The sequence below is a fragment of the Oncorhynchus tshawytscha genome, linkage group LG03, assembly GCF_018296145.1.
Source record: "Oncorhynchus tshawytscha isolate Ot180627B linkage group LG03, Otsh_v2.0, whole genome shotgun sequence".
Classification (NCBI taxonomy): Eukaryota; Metazoa; Chordata; class Actinopteri; order Salmoniformes; family Salmonidae; genus Oncorhynchus; species Oncorhynchus tshawytscha.
In genome coordinates this window covers 10,558,501-10,583,357 of record NC_056431.1, presented here as the reverse complement: position 1 = coordinate 10,583,357, position 24,857 = coordinate 10,558,501, and the positions used below count along the sequence as shown (strand labels likewise).

Sequence of the window (24,857 nt, the reverse complement as noted above, 5' to 3'; positions counted from 1 at the left end):
GGGGAAGCGGTATACTGCAGTAACCGATCTGGGTGCTCTGATCTACTTGGGTAGTGGTTGAGGTGACTTCCAGAGTGACAGTGTGCCCTTGGAGTGGAGAGCAAGGTGCTTTGACCACATGGAAAACAGCTTGGCCATATAAATGCCATCTATTATTATATTATTGTGTGTCGATCACCTCGCTCAGCGCTATAGGAGCTTAGTGAGGTAGAGGTGATTCTGTGACAGGTTTATCATTGCAAAGGCTACTGGATTGATATATATGTAGCATGATACTTATACATAGGGATATATGAGAAGTAGGGCATTGGTCTATATTTCAATTGAGACGTTAAATGTGGAGCAGGTTGCATGTGACGTCAAAGAGGCACAGTATCAATTAATTTTAGTAGATGGTATACATGCAATAATGCAATAGTGTTAGATCATAAGTGGGGCTTAAAGCTGTGTGTGTGTGTGTGTGTGTGTGTGTGTGTGTGTGTGTGTGTGTGTGTGTGTGTGTGTGTGTGTGTGTGTGTGTGTGTGTGTGTGTGTGTGTGTGTGTGTGTGTGTGTGTGTGTGTGTGTGTGTGTGTGTGTGTGTGTGTGTGTGTGTGTGTGTGTGTGTGTGTGTGTATGTGTCCTCACCTATGTAGTACTTCATCTCGGTGTCGTGTTTGTTCATGAGCTCCAGCAGTCGCAGCTCTATCTGGGCCTGGTTCAGGAAGGCTTTCTTGTTCTTGATGATCTTGATGGCCACCCACTCCTGCTCGTGGTGGTCATAGGCTTTCACCACCTGCGGGATGGCAAAGGTCACAGATCAGACAGGCAGCCATGTTGATTGTAGCATTTGCAGGTGGTAGGGGCCAAGGCAAAGCTCCTTCACCAAACAAAAAATAGTCATTATCCCTCTCCTCTTTCCTCTTACCCATTTATTCTCCTCACGTCTGTAGACATACTTCATTCACCCCATGCAACTCTTCACCTTAAACTTTGAAAGTGTTTCTCCTCTCTTTTCTTCCATCCTCTTCTTTCTCCCTCCTCCACCCTGAACTATCCTCCCCCTGACCTATCCTCCCCCTGACCTATCCTCCCCCTGACCTATCCTCCCCCTGACCTATCCTCCACCCTGAACTATCCTCCCCACACCCCCTGACCTATCCTCCCCCTGACCTATCCTCCACCCTGAACTATCCTCCCCCTGACCTATCCTCCCCTGACCTATCCTCCCCCTGACCTATCCTCCACCCTGAACTATCCTCCCCACACCCCCTGACCTATCCTCCACCCTGAACTATCCACCCCACACCCCCTGACCTATCCACCCCCACCCCCTGACCTATCCTCCACCCTGACCTATCCTCCCCACACACCCTGACCTATCCACCCCCACCCCTGACCTATCCACCCCACCCCCTGACCTATCCACCCCCACCCCCTGACCTATCCTCCACCCTGAACTATCCACCCCACACCCCTGACCTATCCACCCCCACCCCTGACCTATCCTCCACCCTGACCTATCCTCCCCACACCCCTGACCTATCCTCCACCCTGAACTATCCACCCCACACCCCCTGACCTATCTCCCCCACCCCCTGACCTATCCTCCACCCTGACCTATCCACCCCACACCCCCTGACCTATCCACCCCCACCCCCTGACCTATCCTCCACCCTGACCTATCCTCCCCACACCCCCTGACCTATCCTCCCCCCCCCTGACCTATCCTCCACCCTGACCTATCCTCCACCCTGAACTATCCACCCCACACCCCTGACCTATCCACCCCCACCCCCTGACCTATCCTCCACCTGACCTATCCTCCCCACACCCCCTGACCTATCCTCCCTCACCCCCTGACCTATCCTCCACCCTGAACTATCCACCCCACACCCCTGACCTATTCACCCCCACCCCCTGACCTATCCTCCACCCTGACCTATCCTCCCCACACCCCCTGACCTATCCTCCACCCTGACCTATCCACCCCCACCCCCTGACCTATCCTCCCCCTGACCTATCCTCCCCACACCCCCTGACTTATCCTCCACCCTGACCTATCCCCCCCTACCTCCTGACCTATCCTCCCACACACCCCCTGACCTATCCTCCCCCACCCCCTGACCTATCCTCCACCCTGACCTATCCTATCCTCCACCCTGAACTATCCACCCCACACCCCGACCTATCCACCCCCACCCCTGACCTATCCTCCACCCTGACCTATCCTCCCCACACCCCCTGACCTATCCTCCACCCTGACCTATCCACCCCCACCCCCTGACCTATCCTCCACCCTGACCTATCCTCCCCCTGACCTATCCTCCCCACACCCCCTGACCTATCCTCCACCCTGACCTATCCTCCCTCCTGACCTATCCTCCCCACACCCCCTGACCTATCCTCCCCACACCCCCTGACCTATCCTCCACCCTGACCTATCCTCCCCACACCACCTGACCTATCCTCCACCCTGACCTATCCTCACCACACCCCTGACCTATCCTCCACCCTGACCTATCCTCCACCCTGACCTATCCTCCACCCTGACCTATCCTCCCCACACCCCCTGACCTATCCTCCACCCTGACCTATCCTCCACACACCCCCTGACCTATCCTCCACCCTGACCTATCCTCCCCACACCCCCTGACCTATCCTCCACCCTGACCTATCCTCCCCACACCCCTGACCTATCCTCCACCCTGACCTATCCACCCCCTACCCCCTGATCTATCCTCCCCCCACCCCCTGACCTATCCTCCACCCTGACCTATCCTCCCCCTACCCCCTGACCTATCCTCCACCCTGACCTATCCTCCCCTATACCCTCTCCCCACTGACCTGCCCGAAGGAGCCCTTGCCGATGAGTGAGTCAATCTCGTAGCGGTCCAGCCACTTCTCCCCGTTCTTGACGATGTAGTCGTAGTTGTCGTCGTCGTAGCCATCGTTGTACACCTTCCGCTCCTTCTTAGTGCTCGAGTCCTCTGGGGGCACCTGCTGGGCACGCCGCTTCTTCTTCGTGTAGTACACCTGGACACAGAGGAGAGGAGATGAAGAGAGGAGATGGAGAGAGGATGGGATGGGCGGGAAAAGAGAAAGAGGGGTAAGTCACTAATGTTTCTTATTTTGCCACACTACTGTTTGGATAGATCTCGGCGGACCAAACCAATGATAAAACTGATATCCTTCACTAGTACATCAGTTTATGCTAATGCGGTTACATATACCTAGGGTTGCAAAACTCTGGTAACTTTCCAACCGGGATTTCTGGAAAACCAGCGACATTTGGGAAAGCAACCAGAAATTTGCAACCGTACATCTAATGTTTAAACAAGGAGTGTAAAACTAATTTTGCCCTGGAGGCCTCATTTGGTCTTCAACGAGGTCCAGAGGGCTGCACTGAAAATTGGTTATACTTCCTCGTGGTCCATTTTGCAAAAATAATTCCTCTATCCATCGTTTTGGGAATTCTGATGTTCCCTGACTTGCTAGCTTTTATTTAAGCGATAAGCGAGCTGGACAGTCAAGAAACGATATGAATGTAGGTCATATCATTTCTACACAGTTTTGATTTGTTTGTTTTTCATTTGAAAGTATATTGAGTCCTCCCCACAAAAATATTGAAAAAATAAATACAAATAAAAACATATCTATTTTACTCAAACCACCCGCGAACTGGATAAGCTGTGAGGTGATGTTTCCGGCAGGAGTCATGATCTCCAGGAAACATCACCTAACAGCAGCAGCAGAGTCCTGTAGGACCTGATGGCTGGCTGACACACACACTCCACTCACCTCATTGATGTGCTTGTAAGTCTTGATCAGATCGACAGAGAGTTTTCTCAGCGGTGCGCTGGCGGGATCTCTAAAACTTGGGGGGATCCTCCTCTGCAGTATGGTCGCATCAGACAGCACCTGGAAGGGACAGGTGGTGAGGGGAACCCCAAAACTGGCCAACACAACCCTGCAGTATTCTAACTAGCAGTAATTAGAACTAAAGTAAATAAAGGTCACTATACAATGTGAGTGGAAGGAGTAACTTCCAATGACATAACTGTGGATGTTTGAGTTAACCTATGTATACAGGCAACACTGTTGCTTAGCCACAGAACAGTCTATCAGTGATGGTGGTTGTAGTTGCTTGTCAATAGAGTACAGTACCAATCAAAGTTTGGACACACCAACTCATTCAAGGGGTTTTCTTTATTTTTTACTATTTTCTACACTGTAGAATAATAGTGAAGACATCTAAACTATGAAATAACACATATGGAATCATATAGTAACCAAAAAAGTGTTCAACAAATCAAAATATAATTTATATTTGAGATTCTTCAAAGTAGCCATCCTTTGCCTTGATGACAGCTTTGCACACTCTTGGCATTCTCTCAACCAGCTTCATGAGGTACTCACCTGGAATGCATTTCAATTAACAGGTGTACCCTGTTAAAAGTTCATAATGGAATTTCTTTCCTTCATTATGCGTTTGAGCCAATCAGTTGTGTTGTGACAAGGTAGGGGTGGTATACAGAAGATAGCCCTATTTGGTAAAAGACCAAGATCATAAAATGGCAAGAACAGCTCAAATAAGCAAAGAGAAACGACAGTCCATCATTACTTTAAGACGTGAAGGTCAAATTTGGTCTGATGAGTCCAAATTTGAGATTTTTGGTTTCAACCGCTGTGTCTTTGTGAGACGCAGAGTAGGTGAACGGATGATCTCTGCATGTGTGGTTCCCACCGTGAAGCATGGAGGAGATAGTGTGAAGGTGTGGGGGTGCTTTGCTGGTAACACTGTTGATGATTTATTTAGAATTCAAGGCACCATTAACCAGCATGTCTACCAAAGCATTCTGCAGCGATACGCCATCCCATCTGGTTTGCGCTTAGTGGGACTATTATTTGTTTTTCAACAGAACAATGACCCAAAACACACCTCCTGGCTGTGTAAGGGCTATTTGACCAAGAAGGAGAGTGATGGAGTGCTGCATCAGATGACCTGGCCTCCACAATCACCCAACCTCAACCCAGTTGAAATGATTTGGGATGAGTTGGACCGCAGAGTGAAGGAAAAGCAGCCAACAAGTGTCAGCATATGTGGGAACTCCTTCAAGACTGTTGGAAAAGCATTCCTCATGAAGCTGGTTGAGAGAATGAATGCTAAGAGTGTGCAAAGCGGTCATTAAAGCAAAGGGTGGCTACTTTGAAGAATCTCAAACATATTTTGATTTGTTTAACACATTTTTGGTTACTACATGATTCCATGTGTTATTTCATAGTTTGATGTTTCCACTATTGTTCTACAATGCTGAAAATAGTCAAAAATAAAGAAACATCTTTGAATGAGTGTGTGTCCAAACTTTTGACCGGTATTGTACGTGATGCTGAAGTTTTTTGAGGTTGTGGATATATATCATTATGTCCATTCAGTATGTGATGCTAATACCTCCGTGCACGTGATGAGTTGTGGGTGTGTATAGCGTCAGTATAAGGGTGTGTGTGTATAGCATTGGGTGTGTGTGTGTGTATATATAGAGTCAGTATAAAGGTCTGTTCCTAAACAGAGTATTATTCTAAGCAGAGCATTAAGGAGTGTCCTGTGAGGGCGTTAGCTGCTGGGTACCTGCTGCTGTTCAGCCATGGAGTGGATGTTGCTGAAGGAGGGGTGGCTGTGCTGGCTCGACATGGTTGGCTCAGCGGGGGAGAAGCCCAAGGCGGCAGGCTGGCAGAGGGTAGAGGAGGGGGGCTTGCATCCTGAGCTGCTTCCACCTTCGCAGGATAGACGGAGAGATGGAGGGAAGGGGGAGAAAGGACGAGAGAGAGGGAAAGGTTTTTAGAAGCAATACATCGACATGAAGCTTCCTAACTCATCATACATACACGGGCACTGCCGTGGGTGTGGGCACGAGCACTGCACTGCAGAGGAAAAGCACACATGTGCTTTCTCACACACCCTTCTTGGCTGTTCTTTGAAGTCACACACATACCCCCTACCAAGGATGTAGAGCAAGAGGGTGGGGTGGCTACTTAGTAGGGTACCACTCCACAGGGCAATTTAGCTCCCTGCCAGAAAGACCACACAAATAATGGTGGAGTGAAATATCTCTATGCAAGAGGGTGTCCCATTTCAGCAGAATCAGCATTAGCACAGGTCAACCTGACAAAGCCAGTGTGTCTGTCTGTAAGTGAGATTGTGCATGTGTGTGACGGAGAGAAAGATATGAGACCTTTGTCAGTAGTCCATATTGACACGCCTCAAAACCAGGACATTTCCAAACAGAACTTTCTCTCCAACTCCTGCTTTTATATGAAAAGACAAAAGGAGAGGTGGCTTCTCACAAAATATAGAAGATGGAACTTAACCAAACCATTTTTGTTGCTGAATGTTGTGAACACTAAAATCTTCTGATTCCATCAAGGTAGCTAGCAAATATGGACAATGTGGGTTAGAGCTTCAATGGGACAAACCACTGTGTGACAAGACTGTTGCATCATCCTTCCAAAAAAAATGACGAGTCACTGTTTAATGTGCTGCTTTGCTTCGTCATTAAGTTCCACCAGACTTGTTTTTCTGTCAGAATCCCAGGTTCAACTTGACTGAGATTCTCTGCAGTCTTGAGACTTTTCTTTGCCTGCAGTTTGACTGCAGTCGAGCTAAAATGGCTGGAACACAGCAGGCTTGGTAAGAGCCTATTGACAGTATTGACAGTGCCGCACGCTCAAGCCTGATTTCCACCAATGCCAAGACACAGCAGTTTGGACCGCTGGCTCCTGGGTAAACCCTGGCCTCCGCAGAATTTTGACCTCTCTCACTAACTTTGCTAGAGGGGGGCTGGTCGCTTGTACAAAAACATCCGCCAGTGGCTCAGCAAACCGGCCTGGAAACTCATTCCACTGGCATTAAACACATTCGAAGTCAGACTACACTTTGACCTAGTTGTGGATGGTAGAATATTTAAGACAAGACGTTCATCCTGGTTGTTCTATAGGTTAACGTTTGAATAAAAGTTTTACGTTTAGACCAGGGTTTCCGTTAAACTGTAGACGGCTTTTGGTATATAAATGGGTGTGTGAGATATATATATATTTTTTTAAAGCCGGTGAATAAAATTGGCGCCAGCCAAAACGATGCAAAATAATGATTTTTAGCCTATTCATTGATGGAAATACCAGTCGATGGAAATACACTTGACTGGTCATACTTATCGGTCTATTGGTTAATATGCATAATTTAGTGGAATTAAATTAGCGCATATACAGTATATTCGTTATGTGTCATATTTATCACACGTACAGTTTACAGATACAGAGTGGAAAATCTGTCAGACACCGTCTCTAACAGAAAATGCATAGGAAACGAAAAGAAGGCTTCATCAGCGTGTCACACACCATTTTGCAATGAGCTGGAGAAAGTACGCATTTTCAAAACATACTTAATTGTTTGAAACATGAACATTTTACTACATATGAGGCATGTCTTACCCTTGCCTCAAAGTAGCCTAGCCAAAATCAGACCATATTCGAGATAATTATTTATAGCAACTTTTCTTTCATTGTCCAGTAGCCAAAGCACAATACTAGTCCTATTAGCAACCTGCGCTAGTTGTTACACATTAGATATCCCTCTTTCTACATTTCTAACAGATATTTCCATCTCTGTCACACGAAACCACTCGCATGTGCGTTCCGCTTTGCTAACGGTGTTTTCCCATGAATTGCATTATAGAACGAAAATTCACGCGAAGCCTATTACCTTGTGTGCATTGCTGGGCTTAAAATGTGAACTAATATTTGATCAACATTTGAAGCTAAGCGTTTTGATCGGTTGCATCACTTATTTTCATGTAGCCTAAACCTACTGGTTGTGTGAATTTGGGATCTTTCGTTTCACAACTGTCCCAGAGTCTGTTTGGAATTGGCTATTTCTTTCTCGACAAGCTGACCAATAGAACATGCAAACTTTTCCATTATGGGGATAGTAGATTGACAGGCTAGTGATGTTGCTGCTCGTTACTCTTCTTGTTGGCTGAGGAAAAATAAACGTGCAGTTATTCTAACATCTTCAAAGTGCACGTCAGAATTCAGTAAGAAGGACGCACATCGTTGTATCCTCAACTTGTATGTTCTGTTAATATGAATTACCATAATGTAAAATGTGAATTCTGTCATTCTGAGCACTGTGGGTGGATGCCCTAATCAGGTTATGCATCCAATACACATGGGTCCGGTAAATATCTCAAATGTCCAGTTAATAAAAAATTCTGACGGTCAAAAGACAGGGAAATGATGTCCCTTAATTTATACAGTAAGTCTGTCCGTCTCCAACTCTGTTCTTCCCTCCAGATGTGAGTGTAACAGTATAACTTTAGACCGTCCCCTCGCCCATACCCGTGCGCGAACCAGGGACCCTCTGCACACAACAACAGTCACCCACGAAGCATCGTTACCCATCGCTCCACAAAAGCCGCGGCCCTTGCAGAGCAAGGGGAACTACTACTTCAAGGTCTCAGAGCAAGTGACGTCACCGATTGAAACGCTATTTAGCGCGCACCGCTAACTAAGCTAACCGTTTCACATCCGTTACATTGAGGAAGATTAAAAAGAGGACATGGGGCACCAATTACCTTACACTACTGAACAGTACCAACAGCATGTCCTGTTCAATGGTTTGGTTACTTATAGTGAAAAACCCTTTCAACACAACCCTTACAGTGCAACGTCCTAAATTGCTGATGAAAACATTGACCACCTTGCTAGTGTCCTGCCAGACCAACAGATTAATTGCATGTCTCCGGTAAAAGTGCAGAAAGAAGAATATGAAAAAAGGGGGTATATAAAAGTGATGAGATATTTCACAGCCAATGCTTTTATCACTGGCTTTTAAAGTGAGGAATAACGGGGGTGAAATTTATCAACGACACATTACAACTTGAAATAGCCCGCCGATCAATGGCCGTAGTTTAAACCAAGTGCAAAACAGCACGTCTGAGCACCATCAATCCTGAGGGGTGACTGCACGCATTCCCTCCTATTATAGGATGAGTCCCAACACCGACATCAAGAGCGGGCTGAGAAGGAAGGAGGAAACATTACATACGCCGACTCATCTCAAACTGCTTTCTGTCTCAGCACAGATACAGAGAGAAACACTCAGACACAAATATTTATAATATTTCTTATTGCTGTTGCATTGTCGAGAAGGAACCTGCAAGTAAGCACCTTTTGAACAATGTACGTCATGTGTATCCTGTACATAGGACTAATAAAACTTGAAACACACACACACAGTATGTCTCCAGGACACTAATAATTCAATATTAAACTGATTATGGCAGTAGGCGGATAATGCAATTGTCATGTAAACACCTTACTCTGCTCATCTTAAAACACCCGGTTTTCTGAGCAATCTTTTGAATTATTAGGACATGTGAACACTGACATTCCAGCGGTGTCTCTGATCTGCGCATGTGCTAGCACCAGCAGAGCGGGCCTCCCTCTTTAGCCCGAGTGAAGTGTGTTTGGAACAACAATATATGCGTTTTAGAAGTCGTTTTCACATACAAACTTTGTCCAAACTCTAAATGTGATATGCTCGCTGTGGTATAAGATTTATTTCCAGGAAGCCTGATCTCAGATGTGTCCATGTAAACAGGATTATTATGGAAATCCTTCTTCTTGCAAAGCATGTAAACAGTTTAATCAAACTATTATATTAATCTGACTATCCACAATAATCGCATTATTGTGAGCAGGTAACCACACTCACACCAGACCTGTATCCAGAGCTTACAGTGTTACAGTTAATCAGCCTTTCAGATCAATACGACCATGTTCTACAGCAAAGACTGTTTAATAAATCTCCATCAGCATTGGCCATGCATTGTGAGAGGTTAACAATACAACACAGTTTAAATGGTTAAACTAAATAGGACAGCTGCACCTGCAATGTTGTGGTTTTATGCTACAGTAATGACTGTAGATGCACTGGGATCAGATTTGCGAAGAAAACTGTAGAAAACCGGTCTACAAAAAAACAGAAGAGAAATTTCATAACGCACGGAAACTGCTGTTGTTATGAGAGGCCTTGTTCTGCCCTGGCCTCAGTTGGGAGGGATATGACGATAGTTATGAGGGCTATCTGCCGAGCACTGAGAAATGTCACACTGTGCCTTTAAATGCTGAAGTGAACACATTGAGAACTTCCTGAGTGTGACACCCCCTTCCTCTCTGGCTGCTCATTGGCTGCTAGTATCCAAGGGCTGGGCGGTGAGGTCTCTATAAATAAACCTGGTAGCTTGTGCTGTATCAGCAACCCTTCCCACAATGCCGCTCTCACCCTCCCTCTTCCTCCTCTATTTCTCTCTGCCTGTTACCTCTTTCTCTCTCCCCCAGTCTCTCTCACCCAACCGGCCAAAGCACTCACACAAATGTTTTCTCTAATGGGGCTGGATATTAATAAAATATAGTAGGTAAGGGCACACAGCCATCTATATACAGACACACAGGTGTACTGCACAGGGTAGAATTCATCCTCACTTATGCAAGTGTCAAATCGGACTGGGTTAAATATATACAGACAGGGGTGTCTGAAGTAATCATTTGCACCAATTAACTGTGCATGGACCGTGAGGTATCCCACCACACCCCTCTACAGCTGACAATCAGTGTGTCACCATAGCAACAGACCATCCCACTATCTGTCTCTAAGGAACAGGAAAGAAATGGTGTGGGGGGGTGTAAGGCCAACAGCTGAACCCACCGTCCCTCCCCCCGCCCCTGTCCGTGTTGGCCCCTCTTATACCCTGTTAGGGTAATGGGAGTAGTGGTGCCACCAAGCCAAAGTTGGACACAGGGCAAAAGGCAAGAGGTGGTGGTGGGGGGGGATGATGGAAGGAGAGAAGGGATAGAGTGTGGGTAAAGAGCTAGGTCTGTATGCTTCAAAGCAGAAGGAAAGGAAGCTTTTTGGCCACCGGTTTCCCACTGTTCAAGTCACTGGTGTCCATTATCCTCCCACTCATGCTACGACACTGTGGATGCCTGGCTGGTACATTGACATACTAACTACACACATTAACACACTCGCCGCCACAACATGGGCAAGGAGGACCACCGTCACCTCTCCAATGTCCGGTCAGGATCTCCAAGCTCTCATACAGGCACACCTGACAGAGCCAGGTAACAGGCAGGTAACCCAGTACCGTTAGAGCTCCCTCTGTGAATGGTAAAATCACCTTGAACTTTGAAGACAGCAACTCAATGCTGCCAACAAGTTACTTCTGTGATTAGAACAACAGTAAATAGAACATTTTCCCTGTCGTCACACTGACGACAGCCAGACTACTTTCCTGACTAACCTTGTCCATTGTCAGGGGTCACAAGAGAAGGCACCACTGTCAATAGAAAGTTCCAAAAGCTAAATCTTCTTCTAGAACTGTCTCTGCGCTGACCTCGTGCAGGGTGCAGACCCAGCGAGGGCGAGGGAGTGTGGCAGGGGAAGCTAAGCCCATGCCCTCGTGGTGCCCACTGTGTCTGGGCCAGGTCAGGTCACTGCGGACACTCATGCTCCTCTTTCCCGGCACAGCCGGCTCGCTGGCACTGAGGGACAGGCACAGCTGAGACACAAATACTGCGCACTCTGACACGGCGCTTTCAAGCCCAGACTGTGAAAGAGGGGGTGAGAGAGTGAGGGAGAGACAGAATGTGTGTATGCAAGACTGGCTGCTTGTACATCATGAATATGACATTCCATCTGTCAAATTCTATGTCATAATGTACCTGTGTGTCCCTCCACATGAAACCTCTCTAGTTGTCCAGAATCTCAGTATGTCCCTCAGTGTAAAGGCTCTGGACCCTCACTGTACTGACCCGGACCATTAGCTACTTCTCAAAGGTCAAATGTCATACTCTTGCTTCCACATGCCGGGCAACAATCCAATCAGGACACAGCGGTAATGTCCGCTTCCAACCTGCACTGCCCGACATGATTGGTGCATCAGATCATTGTCATGACATGACTGGCTTGTACATCTGGTCATTGTCAATCACTGGACTGAAAATACAACCACCTTGGCTTCGGATACAATCCAACAGGATGAAGACAGGCCAGAGGGAAGTACCTATCATCATATGACCACAGTATCACAGTAGTTTGATAAAGACACCAGACACCAGCTAAACCTCCTCACATCACTGGCCTGCTCACAGCGCCGGCTGGCGGGCAGCAACAGAGTGCTTTATTTATTTGAGAGCAGCCAATGCTCTTCCTCATTTCCTCTTGACCACCCACACACTGACTGTGCCTAACACGTCTAGCAGCAAGTAATGGAGCGGAGGGGGGAAGGGGGGGCTGGTAGGATTCTCAGGAAGTGAGAGATGTCATCCCTGTGTCTAGCAGTGTGAGTCAAAGTGGAGGAGGAGGAAACAAGATTATTCATCAGAACAGGAGCGGGAGGGATGTCCCACCCCACACGCCCCAGTGATCCACAGAAACTTAAGTGCGTCCCTCGAGTGGAAGCGTCTGTGTTTGGGTGTAGCAGTGGGGGCCAGTTGAGAGGGAGGAGGGGTCCAACATGCAGCCACCCAAAAGGTCTCTGAAGACCAGCCACAGTGTCAAACAGAACACTACATAAAAGACAATGATAAATCCTCTACTGCTTCAAGTAACAGGTACGTGACTTAAAAGTCCCCATGAGGTGTAATTTCTCAGTGTCATCAAACTAGAGTTTCCATGCCAGCTTCCCCATACCTGGTCACCCCCTTGTACCGACCCCTCTACCCCAACACCACCCGCTACACCCCCAATGAAATTTATAGACAGTCAGCCCCCCAAAGCTGAGTCAGACTGAAAGCTATAAATAACAACCATCTGGGTCAACCTCTCTCATCAAACAGTGACACTGGTAAATTGAGCGCTCACACAGTACATACAAATATAACTAAATCCTCTCCCAAATGTAATGGGAGAGGAAGGCCGACGACAGCCCTGGTACAGGACGATTTGTGGCCGTGGTACTTTCTGGGCTCTGGCTTGACAACTTCTACTACAGAGAGAGAGAGAGCTGGTATGGATGAGGATGTGCTTAGTACCCAGCGTTTGATGTATTGTTTTTATTAAATATGTTTCTCTTCCTGCTGGCCAATCCAAATGCCCATCTTGTCAGCAACGACTGAAGCTAATCTGCTGCCTGAAACCCCTGATGGCACAACAGGAGGTATCAAACACACACACACAATGTTGTGCAAGCTTTCCCATTCCTCTCAGGTCAGGCGGGCATGTTTGGCATCGTTGCCAAAAACGTAGCAACTTACAGCATCTAAACCACTCCCTTAACCAACAAGTTTCAAATGTGACCCAAAGGTTCTCGTCCCCCTTTTAGAAGGGCTTGTTCACATCTTAGGACGGCTGCAGGTTCTCCTCAGCTCTGGACTAACTCATTAGACTGACCAGCTCTAATCGATCTCCGTGTGATCAAGCTCCTTTGGTGGGCAGCAGCCTGGGCATGTCAGCTCCTGTAGACGCACGCAGCAGCTATCCATCTAGTCCTGCCTGCCAACAGGAGAGGTCAGTCTGATTCTTCAGGTGGAGGAAGCAGAGGGGGAAGAGTTACAACTCACCACTGAGGTGTGAACTTACATACAGCCTCGCAAACTGCCTATTTTACATATGAAAGAACAAGAGAAAGACAGAGAGAGGAGGAGAGAGTCAGAGAGAGAGTGAGAGAAGCAGGGGAGAGTTTGCTTGCTAAATGTTTTATGTGCTTTCAGTGATGGAAGTGGCTGTGTCAGCGTGGATACTGTGAGTGATGCGCAGCAGGGGAGAGGCCGGGGGAGGAGGGGTGCAGAGTGTGTGGGGGTGGGGGTTGTCTGTCAGAAGATGTGGGACGGCTGGGGCTGCTGGTACAGGCTACATGCACACTGAGCTCTGCTTCTGCTGCACAATAACATGTTTTCCTTTCAAGCTTGCGTCATCAAGGGGGGGGTGAGAGGAGGTCGAAGGGGTAGTAAACCAACACAATGTATAACTTAAAATTAAACCAAATTGTTTGCACTCATGACTATTGCATTCAATTACATTTTCAGACAACTTAGAAGCAAAGCAAATACTTCATGAATGTATTGTATTGTTACAAATCAACCTGAAAGGTTGCTAACCAACTAGCCTGCTAACGTTAGCCCTACCAGGCTGCTAATGTTATCTTAGCACTATGAGTCAGCCAGTTGCTAATAACAACTGGCTTATAGCTACATTAAAGTAAACCAACGTTTTATAAACACATAACGCCATCTAACCAGTTATTAAAGAATGTTAGCTATTTGCAGTTATCTTATCCAGCAAGCTAACTGGACAGCTAACGTTAGAGAACATGCCGAAAAGTTGACAAAAACGAGAACAGACAAGCCCACTGCACGAAGGCACTAGAGCCTGCCGTGTCCATTGCCGTACATGCCCCATCTACTTCTTGTTTACATCATACTTCCTGTGATTGGTGGATTGTAGGTCACCACCGCCAAAACATGGTCTGGAATTGAATTAAATGCTAGCATGGCTACTGGCTAACATTAGCCAGTTTAAGATAGCTACTGAGCAAGCATACCAACTCAGTAGCACAGCATAGATCCTCCAAATGACTGAGAAATAGTGCATTCCGGGTAGTTTAGAAGCTATCCAGGAATAAGGTTATACATACGTAATAACCCAAAAACATAACTATGTGTGTGCTACTTGTAGGTAACCATGACTCCAACTAAATTACTGTCTTTGACCACACTGTGTTACATTGGTGAGTAAAACCTCATGCTTCCTACCCTTTAACGTATTTAACTAGTGTGAAGCGAAACACCACCACAACACAAATCAACTCAACCCCCCCCCCACACACACACACACACACAAACACTTAGCCTATGTACTCGCCTCCCTTTTTATTTATTTATTTTATTTTACCTTTATTTAACCAGGTAGGCAAGTTGAGAACAAGTTCTCATTTACAATTGCGACCTGGCCAAGATAAAGCAAAGCAGTTCGACAGATACAACGACACAGAGTTACACATGGAGTAAAACAAACATACAGTCAATAATACAGTATAAACAAGTCTATATACAATGTGAGCAAATGAGGTGAGAAGGGAGGTAAAGGCAAAAAAGGCCAAGGTGGCAAAGTAAATACAGTATAGCAAGTAAAACACTGGAATGGTAGATTTGCAATGGAAGAATGTGCAAAGTAGAAATAAAAATAATGGGGTGCAAAGGAGCAAAATAAATAAATTAATTACAATTAAATACAGTTGGGAAAGAGGTAGTTGTTTGGGCTAAATTATAGGTATGTACAGGTGCAGTAATCTGTGAGCTGCTCTGACAGTTGGTGCTTAAAGCTAGTGAGGGAGATAAGTGTTTCCAGTTTCAGAGATTTTTGTAGTTCGTTCCAGTCATTGGCAGCAGAGAACTGGAAGGAGAGGCGGCCAAAGAAAGAATTGGTTTTGGGGGTGACTAGAGAGATATACCTGCTGGAGCGTGTGCTACAGGTGGGAGATGCTATGGTGACCAGCGAGCTGAGATAAGGGGGGACTTTACCTAGCAGGGTCTTGTAGATGACATGGAGCCAGTGGGTTTGGCGACGAGTATGAAGCGAGGGCCAGCCAACGAGAGCGTACAGGTCGCAATGGTGGGTAGTATATGGGGCTTTGGTGACAAAACGGATTGCACTGTGATAGACTGCATCCAATTTGTTGAGTAGGGTATTGGAGGCTATTTTGTAAATGACATCGCCAAAGTCGAGGATTGGATGGTCAGTTTTACAAGGGTATGTTTGACAGCATGAGTGAAGGATGCTTTGTTGCGAAATAGGAAGCCAATTCTCGATTTAACTTTGGATTGGAGATGTTTGATATGGGTCTGGAAGGAGAGTTTACAGTCTAACCAGACACCTAAGTATTTGTAGTTGTCCACGTATTCTAAGTCAGAGCCGTCCAGAGTAGTGATGTTGGACAGGCGGTTAGGTGCAGGTAGCGATCGGTTGAAGAGCATGCATTTAGTTTTACTTGTATTTAAGAGCAATTGGAGGCCACGGAAGGAGAGTTCTATGGCATTGAAGCTTGCCTGGAGGGTTGTTAACACAGTGTCCAAAGAAGGGCCGGAAGTATACAGAATGGTGTCGTCTGCGTAGAGGTGGATCAGAGACTCACCAGCAGCAAGAGCGACCTCATTGATGTATACAGAGAAGAGAGTCGGTCCAAGAATTGAACCCTGTGGCACCCCCATAGAGACTGCCAGAGGTCCGGACAGCAGACCCTCCGATTTGACACACTGAACTCTATCAGAGAAGTAGTTGGTGAACCAGGCGAGGCAATCATTTGAGAAACCAAGGCTGTCGAGTCTGCCGATGAGGATGTGGTGATTGACAGAGTCCCTAACAATCTCTAGTCCACACATCCCTATTGCTTCATCACCACAGTCTAAAAGTCACAGCCACAGAAAATAACAAACTTACTTTCCCTCTTAGCTACAGTGTGAGGGAGATGGAGGGGTGAAGCCTAAAGGGCCATTTTGACAGACATGGGAGCGTTGCAGAGGTCTCCCCCCCTCGTAACCCTGTATACCAGCTCCTCCCAGCTAAACTACAACAACAAGGATACTCAATCCAGACTGATTTATTGGATGGCGCATTTGTTTACCTCCACATGACACCAACTTCCACATGAATCACATTCCACAGAGGGGGACAATCTCAAGGGACAGCAGCTTATAGAGCACCACTCCACCCACCACCTCCTCTACACCAGAGGAGGCTGGTGGGAGGAGCTATAGGAGGACAGGCTCATTGTAACAGGCACCTGCCACTAACTGTAACCACACAACACAGTCCAACAGGCAATACTGTCTGGGGATCTTGTTAAAAACACAGCAATCAAGAGCATTGATTGCATCACTTCAGTCACATTCTTGGAGTGGTGGAATGAATGATAACTTCAGTATCTTGTTTACTGGAAAGTCAGAAGGATAAACATGACTCAACCACAGTAAGCAAGGGGACAAGACGTTTCACCTTTAGACCATAAATTAGCACAGGAAACAAACAAGATGAAGGGGGGGAAAGGAGCAAAGGGCAGCGGTGGGGACGTGGTGTTTGTGTGACTAAGTTGGTGACTTATTTTCTGTGTCTGCTTCAGATACCGCTGCTTTCAGTCTCACAGTCCAAACTCCACTAACAGAGGGCCTAACCTGAGATTATTTTTCTTTCCCCAGCTCTAATATGGCCCTCATCTTCTCCCTCTTGTTCTTCTACTTCAAGAAAAGAAGCTCCCACCATGCCTTTACCTTTGGCCTTAGGCCTAACTATTATGATATCTTCAACATTTCCAGACAGAAAATAAATTAACCAGACAGAAAGTCACACTCTTTCTCAAGCATGTTACATTTCTCTCCAGCATCTTTCAGACAGTTAAATCAAATGTTATTTGTCACATGCTTCGTAAACAACAGGTGTAGACTAACAGTGAAATACTTACCCAGTTACTCAGGGCCCTAAAACTAAGTCAGTAACCTACACATGGCTGCTCAGCCCGCACCACACTGTGAGGACGGAAATAGGCAGCAGAGAACGAGTCAGTTGGATACTGAGATAAAAATAACTTAAATTAAAAGGGGGATATAGCTGAAAAGTCACCCAGATATGTGGGTATAAAGACTGCACTTTCCCCTCATGTCTCACAGAGTCTGATACCTCTTAAAGTCCAGAGAGGAGCTTCGAGTTACAATTGACAACTACAGCTGTGCGTTGATTTACAATTAGCCTGCTAAATCGCTGTTACTAGGAAGTGATAATGGCAACAATAAAAGTTATGCACTCAGCTGTAAACGTGGACTCGAAGTGTCACCATCTCCCTACCCCCCACCAATAGAGATAGCAATATTAGGAGTGAGGTCTGGCCAGTGAGAAATACTTATGGTTGAGGGGAGGCGGGGCGACTAAATAACTTTCCAACTGCCAAAATGTTATGGCCACCAACTTAGGTAATCACCAAGTCAAGTTATTTCAGTGCATGATACGTTTTATTTCTGATCAAGCAGAAGCCTTGTTTAATATCTAGTAGACTTCTAGCAACCATGCTATGACAGACAACAGTAGGTGAGCTAAGTTTCAATGTAACCCCCAGACACCGTGCCCACTTCAGTGGCGGCTCACTGTGTCATGAGTGGGAGTCTCTCAGCAAGGGGATGGGAACGACAGGCCAGTGAGGGACACAGACAGCCCTTTCCTGAGCCAAGCTGCAATCCAATTTAAGGCTTATGGGGGCGAATCTGCATTAAACTACTGTACACTAAGCAGTCTACAAGGTGAATCCCATCAGCTATTCAACAAGTGTTCTCCTCGTGCTTCACTTTTCAACCCAACCTCTCCTGGCCTCTCAGCCACATGCCGATAACTCGCTTACATTTGATGGGAAACTCCTGAGATAAATGGCACCATGGAAAGCTGTGACCTTAAAATAAGTGCTACAATGTCAAGCATCAAGGGCACAGCCATGGACATAGTGCATGACTGACTGATTGAGTGTCTGACCAATGGCGGTGTCAGTGCTTCCCTGCTACCATGCTGGACCAGCTGGTCAGACTGGGATCAGTGGGGGATGGTGGCTGGTGTGTGGTTGTCCTCACAGAAGCTTTAGATTGCTTGTTTGAAAACGTTTTAAAAAATGGGCCAATTAAGTAATTTATATCTAAAGAGCATTAAGTGGATAAACGATTGACGGATAATTGAATTCCCTTCTTGAGCCAATGCCAGAACTGGGCAAGAATGGGAAACCCTTACACAAATAAATAATCAAATGAAAGTATAAACAGAAGAGCATTACAAAAACTGGACAATTGTCTCCCTAACTCAGTATTCATTCATGCCTTCATCTACCCCCATCCCCAACTCTCCCTCTACTTCCACATGTATTCTTCCGTCCATTGAATAGGCATCACCATCTCCACTAGCTGCTTCCTGTACTAACACAGACCTGGCTGTTCACTGCCTGAATGTCACCACACTAAGGTATCTTTGTCATTAATAAAACAGGCTACATCCTTTGTAATAACACAACAATAAGCCTGGTGTTAAAAAGTAGTTCAAACCCCTGCACCTGTAGGTTCAGGTGTTGCTTTTGATTGACCTGTATTGAACCAGCAGGTCCAGACAGTGAGAATCTATCTACAACAGTCAGATACTGTGAAACGTGACAGAACATAAGATGTGCAATTCCCCAGGGGCAGGGATTCCGTGAAGCACTTGACTTACACAGCAACAACATAAATCTGTCATGCTACTCGTAAAATAAACTGTGAATTGCCCAAATGTCAAATATTATGTAACCCTGTGAAACTTTAAGGGAATCTCCACAACAGAGGTGATACAAACGTAACCTGAGAATTAAAAACAATATGCATCAGGCCCCTAGAAAAGGATAGGACACATGGAGGTGGAGGGGCCCCATCACAGGCTTTGAGGTTTAACACTCAGATCAATAAAGTTGTTTTGCAACCTCACACACACACACACACACACACACACAGTGGAACTCCCAGCTTTGCTAGGATTTCCCAGCTGCCATGGTAAAACACGCTGAAGTGTGAACCACATGACTCTTACAAGTAGAGCACAGCTGTGCAGAACATAAAAGGCATGTGTCCATCCATGGAAACACTAGGACTAAAAGATCAATGGACTGCAGTAGTAACACCTGGGCAACAGTACCCTTGAAAGGGAATGAATTTATTCCCACAATTGTTTGAACAAGTGGCTGGAGACAATTGTGGGAAAGGAGAAGGAGAAAGGGGGTTAGGGTCTTCAAGATGGAACTTCTCTAGGTGGGGTTTGCTTGAGTTTTTGTGATGAGCATTTCTGGGAATACCCGGCCCTATTAAAATAAACCTTAAAACAACTTAAAATGATAGAGCATAAAGGTTTAACACGGCTATTGTTGAGGTAGGTGTTAAAAAATGGTTTTATCCAACCTGAGTTCAAAAATGAACTCAGAACGATATGAACAGGTTGATTCTGTAATTACATCATTGTTATGCCAGTAACAAAACATTACAATATTTGTATTAGTTCCATTCTACTACGTTAAAACATGTGTATGCTATTCCACCGAAGTGCTCTACAACAGTGATGAAAACTGTACTTGATGCATCCATGAGAACAGTAGTAGGACACCGACCAATGGAGCTCTGCAGCTTCAAGTTTAATCCTCCGACTCTTATGGAAATAATGGATAGGTCTTTCCCCCATTCTCTCGCCCTCCTCTCATTACGTCATCACTATAATGCTTGCTTCTTTTTTTTTTTTTTTTTACCATTACAACGGCACGCAGTTCTGTGATTGTTCATGACTTTGAGGAGGATGATAAGCACCAGTGTCATCAACTCCACAGATCGCAGAAACTATGCATGAACAACGCTAAAGTGACAACTACGCAAAAACAACGCTCAAGTCAAAACTATGCATGAACAATCCTCAAGTCAGAGACCACAAACTGCTTCAGCTCACAACATCGAACATTTACAAGCATTGAACCAACCAAGAGAAACCAGGTAGTTGGTGCCATAGGCAGACACATCTTGATCCAACTCATGCTATAATGAACATCGGTCTTATCAGTTTGCGTCATACAGGATGAACATGTAAGGATATACAATACTCATATCTCAACTAAAAGCATTGAGGATATCACATGCTACAAAAGTTTCATGACAACATCCCACAGAGGTGGTGAACCTTTTGGAAGAGAGGGGATCTCACAGAGAACTACACAGGTGATGGAATAACAACGTACTTTTCCACATATAATTCCACACTCATTATTCAAGTATGACAAATAACTATCTTTGCTTAGATTGATCCACTAAAAGTTTACAACACGTGCTTAGTGAGAGAGTGAGTGAGAGTGTGTGTCTGTTTGTTCAACTGTGAGTGTGTATACTCATTCACAAACCAACAATATTTGTACTAACTTTTTGTCGGTTTCCGGAGTAGGTGTGACTGAGTTGGTAAGTAGCGACTTTGCTCTGGGTTGTTGATCCAGGATTCGGTCGGCAGATTTGCGACCATTCTGTTAGAAGGCTGCGACTTCTCCTCCACTGACGAAGTGATCACCATCTGAAACTCTTGTGTGTTGGGCTGCTGTATCCCAGAAATCAAGTCAAAGTTTATAATTTGGGGATTCCAAAAATTACTTTGGAAAACTATGAGGATGCATCAAGTGTAGAGTGAAGGGGTAATCCTCGGCTCAGAACTCTTCAGAAATCTCTGCAATCCAGCAATATACATCCAACAACAATAAAACTCAGGTTTGAACCGGAAAGGCAGGTATATAAGGGTTTCACACAAAAATATTTCTTTGTCAACAATTCAATCCTGAAGTGGTGGAGACATTAGGAACCAACGAAACTAAAAAGGCACCATTTACTTGTTTCCATAAAAGTTTCACGTCGTCTTTCCTCTGTATTCTTTATTACTATGTTTCTCTAAGGCAATGAACTGGGTTTCAGGCAACAATGCTTATTTCTGACGTAAAAATATAATATAATTATTTAAACTACATATTCTTATATAATTCATAGCTATTTCTTATTTAATATATATATATATATGCTTCTCTGTGTATATGGGGAAGAAAATATTTGGTTACTCAAGTTTGCTTCTTATAAGTGCAGTTTCTCATGCATTGTTCCTTTTTCCGTGCTGAAAGAAAAGTTTAATTCCAGTCAAAGATAAAAAGAAGTTGAGCAGGGTGAGATGTAATATCTGGGAGCTTGACTGAGACAGGACCCCCACTCGAATTTCCAGTTTTGATAATTCAGCAGCTGACAATGGAACCAGAGCTAAAGCTGGAAGTGTTGGTGAGCTGAGTGTGGGGGTCTCAATTTCCAACTACCACCATTTACCCCATCACTCTAAAAATAGCCTTTGCCTCTTAGATTCCGTGTAAGTATCCTATTGTGAACTAATCAGTCAAAAAACAAACAGGTGAAAGCAATCCAAAACATCTGTGCTGTTTTCTTTGCCAGACTTCAACCTGGTGGTTTAATCCAGTGACACAACAGGTACAGTTCAGAGAGATAAATCATCCACAGTAAAAGCTTTTTGTCTTTGTCTCCTCCACCAGATGCACAAGCATGAAAATCTACCCTTCCCCCTTGAAGGAACTAGCGAAGTCCACAGTTAACTGGTGCCCTTAATAAGCGCTGCCAGGTCGAGAGGTGGGAGGAGAGGGACACGGAACTAAAAACACGAGTGACAACAACCTTTAGCTTGTGAAAAAATGTTATCGTGTGCAGGAAGAAGAAATAAACACGTGCATGCAAAAAGAAATATGACAAAGCAAAGTGCTCATGTGCAAGTAAGTGTATTCCAAGGCACAACAAAAGTCAAAACCGTTTTTAGTGTCAGTTTCAGTTTCTTGCTCTCTATTCCAAAGCCTCTGATCTAGGTAGAGTCAATGCGAATCTCTTGACCATGAAAACAAGTGAATATTCGATTTTTATTTGATGTGCCAGAGACGCGTCCTCATACGCAGCAACAATGTATCCTTCTCTCTCGCCAGTTCACTTGGGTGGGAAAGGCTATTTGTTAACTACAGAATGTCAAATACTTGAATATAATATTTATAGCATTAGATCCGGTCCGCACTCTCCCAGATAATATTTTAATTATTTTAATTGACGTATCTCGTCTGACAAGACATTGACGACAGTACAATAGTCCAGTTTTGGAGTCTGTTCGTCAGTTTTGATTCAAAAACTGTAGCGACTGCTCAACAAAAAATAAAGTGGGTTTCCGGAAGTGAGTCTTGATCCCCGCGAAAGTAAAATAAAAACGTGCATTGAAAACAAAACACTTTACTCCGTAGATCCAAATGATCAAAAGCAATAGACTTTTCAACACTGTCACCTCCCTCTCATACTGTCTTCTACGCAGTCGTTCGCTGGCAGTCAATTCGGAGCTTCTGTATGTGTCTCGATGCTCTCTCCTCACGCTCCTGTCGCCTTTGATATCTCCAGGTCAAACAATTAACTATATTTTCATTCAATCCTCTGATTTTTCTCGCAGGATATTCACCTCCGAGGTGGTGTTCTTCCCGGGTAGCATTAACTCATATTCGCCCCTCTCCCGTTAGTACTCCCTGTGCTGGCTACCCTTTCTGGACCGCTCCGGATCCACACCCTGCGATGCGGATTGTTCCAACAGCTTTTAGAGCGCAGGGGGGCTGTGGAGATACACTCCGATAGCAGCGGAGTTGACGCAGCTCCATGAACATTAATGTTTAAAACTCTTAAATTATCGGGGCTACCTAGAGTCACAGTACAGCAAGGAGACATTAAGCATAGTTTTAATTTCCCTGTTTATGTGACATTACACGCGGGGTACTTGAAATATTGTAACCCTGAGACTTTTCGCATCCCCCTTTTCGAGAGTAGTTGCGCCACCAAGTTGCTTCTCTCCATTTATAGTAACAGGCAGATATATATACACACAGACATATATACATACATACACACGCACATTATATATACACACATACATATACATGTATATATACACACATACATATACATGTATATATACACACATACATATACATGTATATATACACACATACATATACATGTATATATACACACATACATATACATGTATATATACACACATACATATACATGTATATATACACACATACATATACATGTATATATACACACACATACATGTATATATACACACATACATATACATGTATATATACACACATACATATACATGTATATATACACACATACATATACATGTATATATACACACATACATATACATGTATATATACACACATACATATACATGTATATATACACACATACATATACATGTATATATACACACATACATATACATGTATATATACACACATACATATACACGTATATATACACACATACATATACACGTATATATACACACATACATATACACGTATATATACACACATACATATACACGTATATATACACACACATACATATACACGTATATATACACACACATACATATACACGTATATATACACACACATACATACACACGTATATATATACACACATACATACACACGTATATATATACACACATACATACACACGTATATACACGTACATACATACACACGTATATACACGTACATACATACACACGTATATACACGTACATACATACACACGTATATACACGTACATACATATACACGTATATACACGTACATACATATACACGTATATACACGTACATACATATACACGTATATACACGTACATACATATACACGTATATACACGTACATACATATACACGTATATACACGTACATACATATACACGTATATACACGTACATACATATACACGTATATACATGTACATGTATATACACGTACATATACATGTATATACACGTACATATACATGTATATACACGTACATATACATGTATATACACGTACATATACATGTATATACACGTACATATACATGTATATACACGTACATATACATGTATATACACGTACATATACATGTATATACACGTACATATACATGTATATACACGTACATATACATGTATATACACGTACATATACATGTATATACGCGTACATATACATGTATATACGCGTACATATACATGTATATACGCGTACATATACATGTATATACGCGTACATATACATGTATATACGCGTACATATACATGTATATACACGTACATATACATGTATATACACGTACATATACATGTATATACACGTACATACACATGTATATATACGTACATATACGT

General features: G+C 44.4%; 1 protein-coding gene across 5 annotated transcripts in view; it reads right to left on the bottom strand.

Moving 5' to 3' along the window:
* Positions 1 to 24,857, bottom strand: part of LOC112227537 (dual specificity tyrosine-phosphorylation-regulated kinase 1B-like) — a 78,107-nt gene that overhangs the window by 5,817 nt on the left and 47,433 nt on the right. For 2 of the 5 annotated variants that reach the window (XM_042309750.1, XM_042309755.1), the window contains exons 1-5: positions 20,982 to 23,193; positions 5,608 to 5,753; positions 3,780 to 3,899; positions 2,826 to 3,014; positions 627 to 774 (exon numbers count right to left, since the gene is read on the bottom strand). In XM_042309750.1, the coding sequence (XP_042165684.1) occupies positions 627 to 774; positions 2,826 to 3,014; positions 3,780 to 3,899; positions 5,608 to 5,753; positions 20,982 to 21,126 (748 nt within the window). In that variant the 5' untranslated portion in view covers positions 21,127 to 23,193. Of the gene's footprint in view, positions 1 to 626; positions 775 to 2,825; positions 3,015 to 3,779; positions 3,900 to 5,607; positions 5,754 to 20,981; positions 23,194 to 24,857 lie in introns of those variants that run through there. The other 3 variants (XM_042309751.1, XM_042309756.1, XM_042309761.1) reach the window with 2 other exon arrangements.